Genomic DNA, 20142 nt, shown 5'->3' on the forward strand with positions numbered 1-20142 from the left:
ATGATCAACACCACTTTGAATATAAGAGAGAAGAAAGAAGCATTTTTACTGAAGAGGCAAATTGAAATTGCCACAATTTTATATTGAATTTGGAAACAGGCTTACTATGCATTTCATATTAATAACAAAGTTTGAGTTAAGTTATTGCTTTGCAACAGTGAGGTGTTGGTGTGGAGGGGAGAGTAACATTAGAAGATAATATTAGGAGAAAAAGAGTTTATTTGTTCATTGATTCAGTCTATAATGGAGACTTTTCCCTGGGAAAAATGATGCTCATCATAAAAGCGAGACTTATGGGAAACCAGTGTAAACGTAGATGGTTTCATTATTCTGTAGCCACTACTCTGCACAATCTACATTTAGTTGATAATGATGAATTAGAGAAAGAACAGTTGTCTATTTCCACTGGAACAGTTTTTTATTTTGGTTATAAACCTTAGTGGTCTTGCGCATGGAGTAAAGGCCGTCCACACTAAGATTTATAACTGTAACCACAAAAATATAGCTCTATTATTGTTCTAACTCAATTGGATGACACACCACAACTATAAAGCTGCAGTCTGGACACCACCGTCCACATGATTTTATAACTTTATTTTTCATAGTTATAGTTATAGTTCTCGCTGTGGGCAGCCTTTTAGAGGTCAGATAAAAGTTTTAACCCTGCCACTCCTCCCCCTGTTGAGCCATAATTCATGAATTAGAACACATACTGGTGCACATTCAGCACAGCTTATGTGTCAATGGGTTGTGCAAACTCTTATTTTAAACTTTAAGTTTTCGAAGCTGCCAAGTGTGTCAGGATTAATTGCACTGAAATATGTATGAAACAACCCAGTTGCAGCTGCAGATACAGAAAAAAATAGAGCAGGATGTAACTTCAGTAAGGAGTTAGAATGAGGACAAAATATTCAGAATGCCTGGGGAAAAGCATGTATACATACTACAGAAATGTAGTATGTATACATGTACCAACTTTTCCAGGTATGTACTACATATGAGGCTCTGTGTAATAATAGTGTAAACACGATAAATCAGCTGTTCCCACATTCAAGATTGTCATTGGCTCAACTTTAAAATCTGAAAATCTTCTGCCGGTCACCCAAACTTCCCAGGTCTCATCCACATATGAGATGAATTGTACCACTGACGAGATATATTTCTGTGTTAACGTGATCAGTTTTGTTGGGTGGTTGGAATTGTGTAGGTTTTAAAGGAATAGTTCTCACAATTTGAACTTTATCATCATGATACTTGAGTTCAACAAAAGTAGTCTTGGTTAGCTTAGCTTAGCATGTAGAGTGGAGGCAGGAGGAAACAGCAAAACAAAATCTGGGGATGTGACGGTAGGATGAAGTGAGTTTACCAGATCTCTGTAGCACGCTATTGATTGAAGTGTCCAGTTGCTTGTGAGTAATGTAGAAGCTAGGTTTTGACAGAAGAAACAGAGTGCTTGGTTATGCTGCATTGATTTTGATAGTTTCTTTTACACCGTTCATTGTGAGTTACAGGAATGCAACACTAAATTGGTGAAGTGTTCTTTTAAACAGACAGATTTACAGTTAGTCAACAAGGAAAGATATTTCACCGTGTCCAGTCTTTATGCTATGCAGGGCTAAAGCCTCCTGACCTCAGCTCCATAGTTAATGAGATATACATCGATCTTCTCATCTCACTCTCATAAATAATGTGCATGTTTCCCAACATTTAAACAATTTCTTTAGCATTTTTGAATTGATAAAAGACCTGGCTATCACATCTGCATTCATAATCATGATGTCAGAGAGTTAATTGAGATTTTCATCACACAGATGATGGGTATCCCACACAGATTTTATTTTTGGTACCACCAAATGTCTCATCATCTCTGTTATCTGTGAGAGTATCCATCTTCATTTTGACTCAACTGTCACACGAAGCATCCATTACCATCAACCTCACCATGAAGAGAAATGGTTTTCCACTCAAACAGGCTCATTCCTCTCTTAATTCTGTGCACACCCCACGTCCCGTAACACAGCGAAATGACTTATCCCTCTATCCCGCAAAGACACCCCAGTGTAACAGGTGAACAAATTGAGGAGGGACCGGAAGGAGAAATGGGAGAGCAAAAATCGATAAGTCATTTTAGACAGCTGGATATACGGTCACACATCGGGATTGGTCGGATGAAAGCCAAATAAAGCAGAACAGGGGAGTGATAATGTTAATGTATGATAATGGGGAGAAAGTTTGCCTTGCGTGTGAGAGATAGAGGGAGAAAGAACGAAAGAAAAACGCCTTCCAACACACACAAACACGGGTGTTCATGTGCATGCGCTGATGCATATCCGCGCGCTCATGCACACACATAGTGGGGAGGCAGCCGTACCCCGTTTCTCCAATCTAATTTTGGCGAAGATGAGATGGGAGATGAGCTGCGGAGGGAGGGCTGGGGGATGAGGAGTGCTTTAAATTACAAGATCCAGAAACAGATTGCTTTATTATCCATCTGCAGCAATATCTCTGCACACACACACACACACACACACGGTCATGCAATCTGCCGTCACACAGTGATATTCTATTACTGTTCCATTCTATATCGCCAGTATTAAGACGCACGCCTGTTAGGTGCCGTTTCGGCATTGTAGGCAAGCTGCAACAAGTAAGACTGAAAGCACAAAGAGTGGAGCTGTGAAAGGAAATTTACACAGAGAATGAAAAACCAAAAAGGTCAGTTCATCCAAATTACAAAAAAATATTTTTTCACTTCCCTCCATGTGTGGCATGCAGTCATGCAGATAGTTTTGGGGTATCAGTCTGACATTTCTGCTTCCACCACAATACAATGGAGATTTCAATGCTGTGAGCACCGCAAACAAAATTCAATTCACCTCTGTTGTATTGTGGGGGAGGCAGAAGTCTTGGAGACGGACATCTCAAAACCAGAATAAATTAAATCAAAACTATCTGCCTGACTGGACGCTGCCAGTTCCCACCACAGCAACTTGTAAAAGGGAAAATATTGTGCTTATTTTCATATTCATACTTATATTTGATGGCTCTACTATGATAGGTTTACATGCTTTAATGTTCAAAAAACACATTAGTCTGCTCATACTGTCCATCATAACTACAGCACATCTATTCGTATATTCTTAACTTTTGAAAAGTCTTACCAACTACTGATCTTTTGTTGAGGTAATTAACTTTTCTTCATTAGATAAACTTAAAGCTTTGAATCTTAGAAACTCAAAACATTGTAATCTATTGTAGTGCATTGAAAAATTTAAGTTTTAAGTCATCTCAACTATGTTTTTTTTTAAGTGTATAGCTCTTTCCCCCGTCTCAGCCTGCTTTGATTGGTCAGCTTTGACATGCCTGAGCTTTGACATGTCGCAGTTCACGGCTCTGTGGCTGCTGCAGCCATGGATCACTATAATATTAGCCTCACATAGACAGACGTCTCTCCACGGCGCTCAGTGTCAGAGGCAGTGTCGAACATTTGCAGGTCACGAGGCGACCTCTGGCATTAAAATGTCTAAATCACTGCAAAACGTAACAGCTGCTAGCTTGTTGTTCGTAATGTTGGCAGCCTACGGGGTAATATGCCATTTTTAGCATGCAAGTTGCTAGCTTGGAAGTTGCTGTTGCTGTCTATCTGCACTTCTAACATGAAGCTACTTCTAAACCAAAAACTTCACTATTGCACATTTTCTATCACTTAAAAATAAAATACATGAGGTCTGCATGTGCCCCCCAAAAGTAATGGAAGCTTTTCTCATCATGAAATATTGTGATGGAGGTAGAAGCCTAAGAGACGGATATGTCAAAACCAGGCTAAACTTGGATAAATAAAACCAAAATTATCTGCTTGGCTGGATGTTGCGTATTTCTACTGCAGCAACTTTTCCAGGAGCCCTGGAACTATTTTTAAGAACACAGGACCCTTACATACGTTAAAGAACCAGTGTCTGAATTCAGTTCTTCTGCTGTACCCTGTTCTGGGGTCATACTTTCTAAAGTCCCAGGAACTTTTGTTGTGCCTCTACTGTCAGTGTCATGATTTCTTGTAATGTTTATCAGAGGTGTGGACTAGAGTCACATGACTTGGACTCTTAGGTTTGACAAAATCAAAAGAAACGTGCATCTCGACTTGAACTTTAACACCAGTGATTTGTGACTTCACTTGCACTTGAGCCTTTTGACTTGAAAATACTTGATACCTCACTCCAAAACCCAAACATTTAAAAGTCTGTTATTTAAAAAGTATGAGTCCATGAATCGATTCATCTCCCTTCATTTCCTGAATCAACTAATGTTAAAACTATTCATTCTCAGCCAGCTCACACTTAATTCCTCAGATCCACTTTGTTTGAACCAATCTGTCAGGTACTAAATGATACAAAAGATGATTTTTTTGGTGGTTAATAAAAAACAAATTGCAACAATAAGTCCACTGCATCCATCAACATGTCATATGACTTGTTTAAGATTCAAAACTCAAAGTTTAGGACTTCAGACTTGAATACAGTTGTGGCCTCTGAAAGTCTTACTTTGACTTTCTGAAAGGTCTAAAATCAAGACAATGGAAGAGAGCGTGTTAAACAAGGAAGAGCACAAGCAAGAGACAGAATTTGATGTCTCAGTTGAGAGAACAAAGAGAGTTAAAGAGTTAAAAAGAGAAAGAAAACTTCATTTGTTGTTTGAGTCATTGTTTACATACTAACTTAGTATTAACTAGTATGTTTCATAAAAATATGAATAGAAATAATAAATGTTGTGTATGTATGTGGTAACCCTGTATTCACTTCTTTTTAGGAGAATATCAATTGTAAATAAAATCCTAAATGAAATTATTACATACAGCTCCAACAACCTTCACCGATTTATGTTTCCTGACAGACGAAAAGTGGGGCAAAAGCAACCACAAATCACTCGCTGCTGCTCATAAAGCTTCATCGCTGCTCTCATGGTAATAACTGAAGGCAAATCAGACGTGTGTGTATTTTTATCAACTTCTGTATTCTCTCATCTGGAATGTGGAAATTATCCCTTTGCCTACTAAGGCAGAAATAGTATCCATGTGTGAAAATTGCATCTCAATGCATTTGCTTTTTTAATCTGTTGTTGGACTAATTTGCCTCATCTTCAGGGTTTTTCTCACACCGTGAGAAATCAAACGGGAATGCAAAAAGGGCACTCTTAGTTCCTGATTTAATGCCTGACTTTATATCCTGTGGCTCCTGCACACCTGGAACTATTTTGTCTATAAAGAAAAAATCTTTTTGTGATAAGGTGAATGGACCCTTTAGAATTTCCCATTCAATTGCTTCTCTGTCACTGATATTCAACCAGAATAATGAATTCTCCTGCTTTTACTACGTCCAACAAAGAACCACTTTCATCAGAAGCCTCTGTGAAGCATGTGGAGCTCAGGCAACAGTAACAAAAAAACATAAATGATGCAGTCCCCCCGGGGCCAACTAGTAACAAATGTATTCCATGTTGTCTATATTTGATTTTTGTCCTTCATGAGACGGTAAAAAAAACCCCCAAAAGACTACAAAGCAGGAGTGAAGCTGAAATGAGGTCTTGTTTAGGCCATCACTGTGAACCAGTATGTAGTTATTAAAAACAATATAATGGTGAGATTCTGTCCAAAAAAAATCATCTGTGTGGTCTGAGATTTCACACAGACAGAGAGAATCCATCAAAGAGCGAGAACCAATCACCATCCTTTTCTAGTTTTAATCACGACGGACAATTACAGAGGAGAGCTGTGGACGAAATTACTCGCACGTGGACTACAAAGCCCAGTCTTCAGAGAATCGCCTCATATCCCTCATTCTATTGTCGCGCTCTCTCTCTGTCTATATTCTCCCGCTCTGTGTTTTCTCTGTCTTTCCATCTCTTTATTCTCCTCTGCCGTCTCCCTCCAGAGGAGAATAATGCATGCTGGTGTTTTCCCTGCATCCCATAAAGAAAGCCTTGGCACGAAGACTTGTGTAATCCTTCCAAAGCAAATAGGAATAAGGTCTGCAGTTGAAACTGAGCCTCAGAGGATTGGACCATAAGTCTGTATAGTGATGTGTTGACACAACTGTCATTTAAAGAGGAAAATCCGGCCGGTAACACTGTAAGCACTGTTTAGAAAAGAATTATAAATGTTGTAGCGTGCATTCTGCATCCATAAAAAATAGATGACATCACTGTATGTCTCCAGTGTCCAGTACAAAGACAAAATAAGACAGAATGCAATGGGGGCTTCAGGTTTACAGGATTTTGTGGATCCACTGTTTTGTACCAATGCATACATTAACAGATAAATCCATTACAGTAAAGAACAATAGTCCAATGTCTCAATCAGCGGTAGCCTCAATTCACCAGAATGCAATGCAGCTACAGGAAATGTGTGTGAGGTTATGAATTTTTAACACTTTTTGCTGTCCTTTGCTGGCATGCAAAACAAAAAGCACAACCAAGAGGCTACAGTCATGCTAGCAGCTCTTTGAGGCTGTACTATGAGGCACAGCTTTGAGCTAAATGTCACACTGCCAATGCTAACATGCTAATGCTTGGCAGCCATAATGTTTGCCATGTTCACCCTCTCAGTTTAGTATTAGCATGCTAATATTTGCTAATTAGACCAAACACAAAGTACAGCTGAGGCCGATGGGAATGTCAGGCCTGCAGGTACTGGACAAACTGAAATTCTGACGTGCTGGTGACACTGGGTGGAAGGTCAGGGGATCACCAAAGTTAAATGATTCAGTCTGTGGGGAACAAATTCATTGGCAACCCATCCAATAGCTGTATAGAGGATGTGGAAGTGCCTTAAACCTGCATTCTTTGTAATGGCCAACAGGGGGCAGCTTCACTGGTTGCAAAAAGAAGTCCAGTTGTATTGAGTCTTATGAGAAAATGATGCTGCTTCTCACTTGTTTTATGACCTGAGTAAACAGTTTCCTCATAAGTTTATGATCTCAAATCCTAGTTTCAAGTTAATCAGGATAGAGGCATAGCAATGCATGTCTTCCTTAGCTCCTCCTCTCGACCAAATATGGTCACTTCTGGCTAGGGGTGGGAATCTCTTGGTACCTCAGGACTCGATTCAATTCTAATGCAGAGGGCTACGATTCGATCATGAAACAATTCACAGTGCATCTTGATGTGACAAAATGTTAGGCTTTTAAGCCAGGGAGTGTATCCATCCGCAGCTGAACCATCCCCGGCAAAACTAGTAGCCTAGTCTAGAAGTAAACATGATGCAAATGCTGCATGTAAGAGTTGGAAAAGGGGGCACAATTTTCAGTCTCTCACTCCAGTTTCCCTGGAATACAATATGAAACATAACTACCAATTAAAATGCTTCACAGCCTTTTTATTTTAGGTTAGCTGCATTAATTAACGGATTAATCAATTTGAAAGCATCATACTGTCTCCTGCCTGCATGAGAATAACAAGTGAGGTGGAGGCGGAGTGACCTGCTGTGTTAACGTTACGTCTCCAGCAGCGGAGAGCAGCCTCTCTGCTGCACCGTGGGCTCTGAGGAAAGACGTCGCCGTCCAAGATGCAGAGCAGAGTGAACAGACTGATTGTTTTCACCTCAGTGTTGGCTGACATTGTTTAATACTGCAGTGTGTGTCACTCAGTTGCTCTTGTTTGTTACATCTGATCGCTGCTTCACTCCGTTAATGTCTTATCATCTTGTCTCAGGGTGATGGAGTAAAAAGTATCCACAAAGCATGTCATGTTCGCCTTGCAAAATGCAAGTTAGACATTAAATTAAACCATGCTTGGGATCAATGCCTTTCAGAAGATGAAGTACATCTCTGTGCTGATAACTGTAGCGTGCGCGCGCTGTAGACTGTCTGGGTGCTGCATCGCCCTCGCAGCTGAGTTCCGCCTTTTTCGCTCTGTCAACATCATGATAATTGACATTTAGAAAATCAATTTTTGAATCGAAATCCATGTTTGCATCACAATGTATCTGAGAATTTACAATTGCTGCCACCTCTACACTTCTGTCTCCAAGAAACCAAGACGGTGACGGCCGTGATGCCCAACTCAAGGCTTCAAAACGGTACACAGACCAGTCCGATCTGTCACTGGTCTGGTCCACAGACCAGTGGGTGAAGGGGGGTTTACGCTTCCTCTTAACCAAACACTGTTCCTCTGGGCTTGGTGATGTTGCGCTGATGTCCTGCTTGCATAGTTGATCGCTCAAGACCTAAATTAAGTTTTTAAAGTGCAACCCAATTTAGGAAATCACAAGTTTGAAACTACCTCGTAATTATTAATATCTCAAAAAGGCCCTACCACACAGTTCACCTCACATTTGATACCGTACTTACTTTGAGGAATATAAATATGTTGTAATACACAATCCTTTATTCATTTGGCAAAAAAGTGGGGGAAAAAGCATGCATTCGCTGTCAACTTTCAGTACATCACAGTTTTTGAGACACGATGCTCCAGACACATTTTGATCAGTAGAGTCTTATTCTTGACCACAGCGTAACTGCTTGAATTTATTCAGCATCTCAGGTTCGTGCTGCATACCAGTGTGAAATATCTGACAGGAGGATTCTCCTCTGAGAGAACAGAGCAGAGAGGACAGCCAGCTGTGATCTCTATTCTGTTCTCTCATGTAATTTAACCAGGCTGGAAAGGAAAACACAGCTCTTCATTACACACTGCTGCAACATGCAGGAGGCCTCACCATCTGGCTACTTATCTCTCTTTCATTCTCTCTGCCTCTATTTGTTTCTCTCAACCTTGTTGTCTGTGGCTCTTGTTTAAGAAAAAGATTGAGATTAAACGAGAAAGATAAGGAGAATGCCAAGGTAAAGGGAAAGAGAGGAAGAGGGTGAAAAGAGAATACAAAGACAATGATAGAATGAGGAAGAGAATGCATATAGAAGAAAAAATAAAGTATGAGAAAAGATAAGAGACCCAGAAAAAGAAGCAGAGGATAAACAACGATAAAGAGCAAGGCATTCTACTTTTTTGTCTTGTTCAGTTTCTTTCTTCCTTTCTACTCACCCTCCCTCGCTCCCTAATGAAGTTATCTTTCTCCCTCTGTCACGATTCTCTCCAGTCTGGGTTTTCCTTTCAGATAAACAAGTCTTGGCAGGAACAAACCCTAAAAGTAAAAAAACGAAAAAAGAAAAAAAGAAAACTTCTGCAGAACCTGCTGGGGAAAGACACGGATAATTTTGATGGCTATGTTTTCATTCCCACCACTTTCAAGTACACTTTTTATTATCTGGAGTGCTGCAGCTTTCAGTGTGAAGGAAATGTCACCTCTTGTGCATGGTTTGTTAAAAACTGCCTTCATTTTTTTTAGGTCTTAAGTGTTAAAATTTAATTAAAATTGTGATGCCTTCCACATTTGCTACTAGATTTTTCAATTTTCAAAATTTCAGCATTAAAGTCGCCAATAGCTGTTTTGGTGGTAGGTTAAAAAAAAAAAAAAAGCACTTACTCACCACTGGAAAGGGTTCAATTCCCAGCTGGGGGGCTTCGATCTCTGCAGTAGCAGTGTTATGGGTGGGGGCCTGTTGAGGGGTCATGTGCGTGTCTCACTGTGGTAGCAGTTCCTACTGTTTGTTCAAGATATCTATGCAGAGGGGCGGGATCTGAGCGAAGAGTGAGAACAAGTGTGTGAGTTAGAGCAAATGCAGACCCAAAACAGCCTTAAATCAGCACAGGGGGCTGCATCGGACGGGGCACGTCGTTTAGGTACCAGTGGGACAATGAAATACGAACCAGGAAGTCTATTTGGAGTAACAGATTAATGGCTTGAAAGGCTTATCAGACACCATAAAACTGCAGAACTGTTTATGATGCTCAGAGACGGGATTTTATAACTGGAAAGTTATAATGCCAGCAAATATTTTATCTTTGGTCACGACGATTGGGGGTAAACAACAGGGCTGTGCTCCACTCAAAATACTGTCATGTCAAAACGGATTTGGCTTTTCAGTAGGAGTATTTCACTATTTGTTCATTTTTTCATATACACTATCAAGCCACGCTTTATTGAAGTGCCAGATTTTTGAATTGCCACCATTTAATTGCAAGGCATCAGACATGGCAACAGTATAACCTCCATCAGCAGCTCTGCCACACATGCCTCAACAGACTGCTCTTCTAATTAACAGATCCATGCATAAAAATAGAGAAAAAAGTAAAAATAACCATGGCTTCAATTTATCCTTGTTTAAAGTAACTTAGCATCAAATTTAAAGAAAAAAAACAGAGCAATGCATGTGTACCTTACCAGGTAAAGTAATACAAATGCTATATTACATCATATTTACTGCTACATTCTGACTGTAAGAAATATACTGAAGGTTTTCAGATTATCAGGATCAATAAATACTTAATTGATCCCCAGGGGGAAACTGCTCAAGTTACAGATGAGTACAGAAGAGAAAATACAATATATAACAAAGATAATATAACAATAGTATAACAGAAATATATACACATAAGTATATAAAACGAAATATGCATTTTTCTTCAATTTGTAGCAGCAAATGTGTGTATATATACACATGAAATGCAATACATCCAGATAGATAGATAGATAGATAGATAGATAGATAGATAGATAGATAGATAAAAAGTAGAAGAAATAGAAAATAAGAAATGTTAAGAATTATGTGCACGAATGTGTATCTAGCTACAATGTATAATAATGTGAATAATAATGCTCTTTTTTGTTGTTGTGTTGAATTACTGAATTGCTGTCATATCAAGTCAGTCATGTAAAGTTGAATTATTGCACTATTATTAATAACAGCTTGGAGATGGCCAGCTGACTTTGTTGTGCAGACTTTGTGAAACTTCAGAGGTCAGAGAAGCCATCTTGGATCCACGGCCCACGCCATGTCCGTATCTTTTCTTGCTACACAGGAAGCAATCCCAGCAATAGATTAAAACAGCCTGACAATAGTACCCCCACTTTCTCTCCCTGGTAGCAGTCTGACCCTGACTCCAACCTTCCCGTCCCCTCTCCATGTCTGTTTGTAGTCTGTTTGTTATAACCTTTGAGTGTCCTTGCCAGGCGTATGTGTGTGTGTGTGTGTGTGTACCGCACATGTCCTGGCTGCAGCTGGCTTGTGGGTGACCTGTTTGTGCAGGTCACAGTCTGAAAACAAGCTCAGCAGCATCCTGTCCGGCCAAAGGAGGACTACAGCGCCACTGACTTCACCTTCATAAGCTTGTGCACACACAAGCACACACACACATCCGCTCACATCAGCTGTCGTTTCTTCCTCTTCTGCAGGAGCCTGGTTGAAGTCGGAGGAAATGGTGGCGATGAAAACAAAGAGGGCTGACTTTGCTGCTGCTTTCCTGCGTGGCCGAATGATAGTAGCTGGAGGACTTGGTAAGAGGTGCATTGTAAACTAAACTTTCTGTTTGCGGCTTTGACACGGCAACTTGTATTGATTGCATTTTGCTGCATTCATTCTAAATAATGCATGTCAGAACAATTTGGAAAAAACAAACAGAACAGCCTCGTGATCATAAATTAATGCATTCTGAAACAATCTGCTGTCCGAAACAATGATTGGCTGCACTGCTGTATGGCATGCCCTGTATGCCAGTCAGAAGAAAAACCTGGGGAATATTCACAGCCTTCATTATAACTCATATATTTGGGTGTGCGTATGTTCTCCAGGTCATGAGCCCTCAGCCCTGGACACAGTGGAGGCCTTTCATCCTCAGAAAAAGAAGTGGGAGAGGTTGGCTCCCATGACATTCCCCCGTTGCTCCACTTCGTCCATCGTCATCAGAGACCGCCTCCTGGTGGTGGGTGGGGTCAACCAGGTACATTTGTTGCTAAATTTAACTGTAAATGTTCATTTCAGGGGCTCAGCAGCAGAACAAGCAAGACATCTATTAATATCCATGATGACAGATGTTTCCATCTCACTGTTAAAAGTGTGTTCCAAAGTTTACCAAATTTATTCATCCCCTTGCCTCGTGTGATTTTGCTCTCTGATGAGGAGCTAGTAAGTAGGATTGTGTTTGTCTGACTACCCGCTCACTGCGAGTCTGCTCATCAGGATCACGCCTACGCAGATCTGTCCGTAACTTACACACTGCATATGACAGTGTTAGACAGTAATGTGTGTCAGTTCCCAGTAATGAATAGTGTCATGAAATACTCCACAATCTTTTGTAGTAATTACAGCTCCAAACTGTGTCAAAGTGACCAATTCAAGCTTCAGTGTTACAACAAAACCTTTGAAAGACCTAAGAGGCTTAATGTTTCTAAAACAGTACTTGGTTAAGGAGTGAAAACATTTCTATTATACTTAATACAATTGTATTAAAACCTTCAGACAATAGCAGCAATAACTCAGATCAGATCCCTTGCCCTCTTTTGAGAATCGCCATTCTATCATGGTCTTCTGACCCCCAAGACCCTGTCTTGTTGTTGGGGGCTATAGCTTCTGCTAGGGTCTCCAAGGGAGGTCAGTCTTAGGGGAGGGGCCAGTCTGAGAGTGATCCAAAAACCCAACCAAGAATCTACCCAGAAGGAGCTGCAGCACTCCTCCCAGAACATGGAAACTCCAGCCTCCTTCTGAAGCCAGACCTGGGAAGGAAGCTGAAGCCAGCTGATTGGGGAAGATGGTTGGCCTGATCAGGACTGGAGTGGTGCTTTTTTTATTGGACTTCCGTGCTAGTTATTCATTAGCCATAACAAACACCATGTTCAAGCATTATGGTGATTCATTAGTGTACTTGAGAACAACTTGGGCCAAGACTGATGGTGTTGTGTGTGGTTGTATCATCAGCTCTGCAGCCATGTGTCTATGACACTTGAGGAAAAAGAGGAGCTGTCACCTGAACTGTTGGGTTGGATCAGTGTCCGCGGAGACTGCTGGACAGATGTGGTAAACCAAAACATGTAGTGAAGTGTACTTGGAATGTCCAGCTCTGGCTCCTGTCCAAAGGACCTTTAACTCCCACCTACAGAAGAATTTATAATGCAGGCTTTAGGAGGTTGGGGACATAGAATCCAAGTTGGTTGTATCAAAGCCTCCTTTGTGGAATGGCTGTTCGCATTATGGTCAGAAGGTCGCCGTGGTAGCAACCTTAGAGTCCACTGGTGAGCAGAAGTGATGAGGGAGTCCAAGGGTACCTTTCCAGTTTTGTTGAAGCAGGGGTCTCTTGAAGCAGCTGTGGTTTTGGTGATGCTGAAGCAAAACTTGGGAGTGGGAGGGGTTTGGGGAGGCTATGGAAAAGGAATTCTCGCACTTAGAGGAACTCCTGAACCCCACTGACATCACCACTGTGATGGAGGCAGTTTGAAGACTTGAGAGAAGCCTCAGCCATATCCCTGGCAGAGGTCTCTGAGGTAATTAAGAAGCTCCTCAGCAGCAAGGCACCAGGTGTGGATGAGATTTGTCCTGAGTTGCTCTAGACCTTGTTGGGCTGTCTTGGTTGGCAGGCCTCTTCAATTTCATGTGGAAGTCTGTCATGGTGCCTGTGGAATGCCAGGCCGGGGTTATGGTTCCCGTTTTTAAAAAGAGGGACAAAAGGGTGGGCTCCAGTTATCGGGGTATCGTGCTGCTCTTCCTCCCTGGAAAAGTTTTCGTCAGGTTGCTGGAAAGAAGGCTCGCTCAGCATTGCGTATTCTGTCCTGGTTTTGACACAGGGGGCCAGCTCTTTACCTTTGTAGGGTTACTAGATGGGTCATGGTAGTTTGTTCATCCATTCTACATGTGTTTTATGGACTTTGAAAATGCTTACGACTGGGTCGACTGTGTCTTGTGGGGGGGTTGTGTGAGACTATGATGCACCGGAGCCACTGCTGCAAGCCATCCAGTTGGTAGGAAGTCAGACATGTTTTCAGTGATTGTTTAGCTCAGTCAGGGTTGTTCCTCTGAACTTATTCTGTTTGTGATTTTCATAGATAGGATCTCAAGGCACAGTCATTGGAAGGGGGACTTTAGAACAGTGGTGAGTTGCTGCCCCAAGCGAAGGAGTTCAAGCATCTTGGGATCCTGTTCATATTCTTATTCATCTTGTTTTTGAATGAGAGAAATGGAGCATAAGAATGACAAGCGGGATGCTGTGGCGTCAGCACCAACGCGGCTGTTGTACCGGGCCATTGTGGTGAGGCGGGAGCTGAGCCGGAAGGCAAAGCTTATGATTTATTAGTAGATCTAAGTTCAAACCCTCACCGATGGCCTTGAGCTTTAGTTTTCTGGGCATGTCCAACTGGTAGGAGATCCCAGGGTAGACCCAGACCACACTGGAATGATTATATTTCTCATCTGGTGTGGGAACACTTTCGGATCCCCGAGGAGGAGCTGGAAAATGTTGCTGGGCAAATGAACATCTGGACTACTTTGCTTTGCATGCTGTCACCACAACTCTCCTGTCAGTCAAAAAATGGTGGAGATTCCTTCTCTGCCAAGTATAAAAGTAAGACATGGCTGTTCTTAACATTAGTGAATATCACATTTAATATGAATTACCTAAAGGCTGTATCCACCTCCATACACACAATTAGTTCTTATCATAATTAACCTTGATCATCCACAGGAGAAGTACTCAGAATTCAAATGTGAGGATTTTACACATAATGTAATTAGTTATGATAAAGCAATGAGTGAAATGTAAAATTAGTTTTAGTTTAGACCTGTAGCTCTGGTCAAATCTGATCCACCTGGAAGAAAAGCGAGAGCAGCAGTGGTGCATATGTAGAGGAGCAGATTTGTGCCATCAACAACCAAAAACAGATTTGGTAAAAAATGTGTAGTTTAATTAGACTACATTCTGTGTTTTGAACATTTGAACTATAAGTTCAGCTCTTACTGAGATCAATTATATATCATTTAAAAACTCATTAGAAGACTGAGTTTGCACAGTTGCCAAGAAACTACAGATGTTCATACTTCATGAATCAATCAAGAACAAGATTTTTTTTTATGAGAAATTAAAGATAAATTCATTAACACATTTTCACGTGGTGCTTCACACTGTCAAGCAGGATTGTATTATTTGATCAGTTAAAGCCTGATTAAAACTTCATTTAATTGTTAATTGTTCTGTTTAATAAGTAACATGAAAAGTTAAAGAAAAAAGTTAGAAAAAAACATTGTATAAGATATTTTATTATTATATATAGATATTTAATTATTTATTGAGTCTAAAAGTCAAAAACTCAGCTTATCTACCTCATCAGGATGGTGTGAGTGTGATTCCATCAAATTTAATTGACAGCAGCCTGACAACACCACACAACTGTCATCACATTTTGATTCAGTTCATTCCATAGAGCTCATAGTCACAAACTGCCTGAGAAAATATGTTGTCAGGGTCTTTCATATTCATTTAAGCTCAGTGTGACACAACAATGTTAAATCTCAAAACATGTACACAAAAAAGAAGCTAACAAAAGTTAAGACAAAGAAAGTTAACCTGCATTGCTAAACTTTCCTTGCCTGTAAAATTGGTAACAAAATTGGTAAAACTGACCAGAGACTGAACAGCTCCACCTTGTGGACAATCTGTAGCCTGCTGAAGGTTGTGCCTGAGCCATTTTTAAAAAGGTGCTTCATATCTAATAATACTGAACATTCTTTAATTCATCATCATCATTATCATCATCATCATCATCATCATCATCATTCTTTTATCATCCCCACTTATGAGAGGAGAAAAACAGACACTCTTTCTAAATGATGATTTATGATTTCCATCATAACAACCACAAAATATAACATCAAAAATAAAATTATCTGAATAAAAATCTCCTTCCTTTTAACTGACTAATGTAGTACACACTGTAATTTTGCCTGGGAAAATGTAAATACAGGCTCATTTCATCTGATTTCAAGGAGAATCTGACCTGGTTACAGCTATAGATGGGACCAAATTTGATCCAGTAATAGTATCGGGGCCCAATATTGACGCAAGCCATTCATCTAATCTCAGACTTACGTCACCGGTCTGTGTTCTGATATAAATCCCACAATCTTACCTACTTTCTATTTGTAAAACTTTGCTAAGCAGTGCAAAATGAGAGATAAACAATGTTCTTTGTATCTGTTACATTAGCATATAATACAAGGAAATTGTGTTTCAAGTTCCACCTTAAAAATATGGCTGGGCTGAGGAAATGTACTATCCACTCATGGTACAATAAACCAGCACAAAAATGACAATTACCACCATAAACCACCCTGTTGTGAGCAAACGCAACACAAGCACCGACAAAAACAGTAACAGTTGCATTTGTAACATAAAGTAGCAAACTCTCTGCAATGCATCATGGGAAATAAGAGCCGTCTCTAAGCACTATCAGCACTATCAGTTTTATAATCTGTTCAAATACCTTGTAGTATGTTAAAGGTATCAGTAATGAATTGAATTTCAGTATGGACAAACTTTGACTACTAATCTTTTCTGTGCTTCTCCCTCTGTTCTCCCAGGTTCCCAGCTCAGCTCACGAGATCCTGTATGTAAAAGAAGAAGAGTATCTGTAGCCTGCTGTAACTGACACCAGATGAATGCAGCACATCAGTGATTCCACTTCCTCCTCTCTGTACAACCCTCCTCAATGAGACTGTGGTGCAATATGTAGGAAAGCATTGAAAACACAGAGAGATGGAGCCTGGAGTGAAAGGCCCCGACTTTGTTATGTGATGTAACAGATAACACTGCCCCCTGCTGGCCGTTACTGACACTGAGACCCACACGTAAGCACACACGCGCACAATGGAGGAGCTGGCTCTTTCTTTCTACCGACTTCTGTTTCTTGATACTTTTAGTACAGTACGTGACACTTCTGCGTTGTACGTTGTAGTGCATACATGGAGAAGAACTTTTGTAGCTTATATGTCTAGTAATGTAGACAAAAAAATATATGGATGACCTGTTTGATGGCATTTATGCATTTCATGTCTGGTTTTATGTCTGTTAATTTGTGTGCAGCTTGGTAACAAGTGAGCATTTGTAGATAGATTTTAATTTAGTTTGACATGAGTGCAATATTAATATAGTTTAATATCATCTAGCAAAAAAAAACCCTCACTGGAAGGTGGGTAATGTTTGTTAAACTGTACTGTAACAAAATTTGCACTGAAGCAATTAACACTAAGTGGGAGTGGATTTTACCATCAATAATTTCTAGTGTAATGTTTGGTAGTAATTACACTGAGAATGCTGTGCTATCACTCTTCTATGCTGTAACAGTGCACATTTGTGTGTATGATCATAGATATGATTTTTAACGTTGCAGAAAATATGAAAAGGAACTGTATTAAATGACAATATAGTGTTTGTTTAAATGATTATCAGACTGCTGTTGTACGCAAAGAAATGGATCCAGTTTGAGAGACTGTACACGTTTTATTCCTGCAGCAATACGAGCTCCTCTCTTTTTATCTGTTTCATTTGTGCAACATGTGCTGTGCTGTAATTACCATCAGTTAATAACACCTCACTCAGGCTGTGATGTTGCAGATCTGTTTTTGTGAGATGATCTACTGACTGGAAGTACATTTCAAAGCCAAACTCTTGTCTCTTTGGCTCAGGCTGTTGTGCAACAGGCGACTAAGCTGTGAAATATTCCATTGTGTTTGAAATTGGTTTGATTTCATCCCACAACATGATCGATCTCTGACGTGTCCCACGCTCAATCGTGCCATGATTGATTGAGCATATGAGTAGTCGTGTTCAGTGGAATAAATTGGATTTATTGTTTGTTATGCCCTTATTTTCCACTAGGTGGCAGTGACTTCACACATGAAGCCACACAAGCCTCCAGTGATTCATTATACAGTCATAGATCCTGAACAGTGGAGGAGGATACAGTAAAGTGACAGCATATTGTTACAGGTATGTTTTCCAAGTGAGATCATTTTATTTAATAAATGACAGTTTTTTAGCTGAATTTAAGCATTTATAAACTTACAATACAGTATGATAAGCAATAATAAGATAGGGAAAGAGAATGAAAATGCATAAATTATTACTTTCTGAAATTTGTACTTGTGTTTGTATAAGTAGCTAAAAAGATAATGTCTTGCAGAAGATTAGATTTAGAGAGTGTGGTCTTATTTTCTTGCTTTCTTATATTGTGGAGATATCAGCGAGAGGAATAGTTTTGTGAAGTAAACTGCACATTGCGAAATAAATGCATGGTAAAATATTCAACATCCCAAGCCAAATGTGCAGCCTGTTAGCTTAGCTGTTAGCATATCGTGGTCTGGTCAGAGTCCTGGATTTTAATAAGGTTCATGGTCAAACAACTGACACATTTACTGTATGTTCATGGATGTTTAATGAATATTACAAACATTGCACTTCATGATCAGTGTCCAACCAAATGGGCTCAATCTTCCCTTTCTGTTCCTGAGTCATGGCATTGGCCAGAAAAGTGTTTTTGTAGACGATTATGCTGTCAGAGTGACCTTTGACCTGTAGGATATAAAATGTTATCACTTCATCATTTCATCCTGTTAGATATTTGTGTGAAATTTTGTCGTAATTGCAGCGTGTATTCTTCAGTTATGGCCCAAAACATGTTTTGTGAGGTCACAGTGACTTTGACCTTTGACCACCAAAAATCTAATCAGTTCTTCCTTGAATCCAAGTGGATGCTACACCAAGTTTGAAGAAAATTCCCAGGAGGCAACCCTGAGATACTGTGTTCATAAAACAGATGGACGAATGGACAGAGAGGCGGACAACCCAAAAATAAAATGCCTCCAGGTTCTATTCACATGGCAAAGTGACAGGTAAGAACTACAAGTTCAACTTTTTTAAACAAAAAATGAGTACATGATAATTAAAGCAACAGTGAAAATGTGTTGGATTTAGTACTAATTGTTTTTAGAAATCATAGATGTTGTGTCCTCCAGGCTAAAAATTGTTACCAGCGCTAACTTTAAAAGCCATCTGTGTTGTGTGTTAGTGCCCATGGCATCATGGGTAACTGTCAGACCTGTGAAGGCTCCATTAATGCTGAAAGATACATACAGGTTTTGAAGCAACATATGCTGCATCTTTTTTAGAGACGTCCCCGCTTATTTCAATGTCAAGACACATTCTGGACGTGTTAAATGATGCAATTATTTAGCTTTTGAACTGAACTGATCAAAATGATACAAATCAGCAAAATGATTTGTACTTTCTGCCTCCACCATTCACTGAAAATGTCAACATATGAGCTACTATAACGACATGTTAATCTGTTTCCTACCCACTTTCTCCAAGTGCAAATTAATTCTTTGCAAATTGTAAATCTCTCTAGGACAAGGATTTTATTTTGAAAGGTAATGTGTCATATTTATATCTGTGATAGATATCTGGAAAAATGCTGAAAAGCCTGAATGTTAATTGACACTAAAAGGTCCTTGACCATCACAAGTGATTGATACACTAATGTTTTTATGTAATGTAATATAGCAATAACCGCTGCACTCACAATGTTGCTACCAGCTTTAGTAATGGCTGCTGGGTAATGCTTATTCACTGCCTCTGCTGGTTTCCTCTGCGAGGCTTTCTCCGCTGCCCACTAAGGATCGAAATTTGCTCTGTAAATGACTCATGCCCCACACACACACACACACACACACACATACTCGTTTTAGACATCACCCAGTCTAAAACGGGTTGATTGCATTCAAGTGACGGTGGCTGCGTGTTTGTGGCCGCTCTCTGTGGCCGCTGTATTCCTCTCTGTGTTTTTTCCACATTAACTCGTTTAAAGTAATTGCCTCGACAAAGCAGCGGAGAGACACACTGGGAGACGCTTATTAGGCTGAACTGGTAACACTTGCGTTCAGGTACAGCAGGAGGATAAGTACAGCGCATGACTTTCACTTTTACAAACAGAAAATCAATCTATCTTTGGTGTCTTTGCCTCCAATGGGAAAAACTGATCTAAAAAGAGAAAGATAGCACATGATTTAAACAGTGAGGCCTATGATCATACCTGCTGCTGTCACACTGCTGCTATCATATCAATGATACTGACATGACTTTAGTAATTAACATTACAGAGCAGTGTTTCTCAAACTTTTTATATCGTGTACCACCTTAGGAAATATTAAACTCTCCAAGTACCATCTTACTGTTTTATGTTGTGTGATGCTCGCAGGTGCTGCTAGGAGCACTTGT

The 20142-nt window shown here is 40.1% G+C and overlaps 1 protein-coding gene across 2 annotated transcripts in view; it reads left to right on the forward strand.

The window, feature by feature from the left end:
* Positions 1-17721, forward strand: part of klhdc8a (kelch domain containing 8A) — a 59244-nt gene extending 41523 nt beyond the window's left edge. For both annotated transcript variants that reach the window (XM_084727104.1, XM_084727114.1), the window contains 3 exons: positions 11282-11383; positions 11678-11826; positions 16449-17721. In XM_084727104.1, the coding sequence (XP_084583230.1) occupies positions 11282-11383; positions 11678-11826; positions 16449-16502 (305 nt within the window). In that variant the 3' untranslated portion in view covers positions 16503-17721. The remainder of the gene's footprint in view (positions 1-11281; positions 11384-11677; positions 11827-16448) is intronic.
* The last annotated feature ends 2421 nt before the right edge of the window (positions 17722-20142 follow it).

This window comes from Lutjanus erythropterus, chromosome 2, assembly GCF_056507025.1.
Source record: "Lutjanus erythropterus isolate fLutEry1 chromosome 2, fLutEry1.hap2, whole genome shotgun sequence".
Classification (NCBI taxonomy): Eukaryota; Metazoa; Chordata; class Actinopteri; order Lutjaniformes; family Lutjanidae; genus Lutjanus; species Lutjanus erythropterus.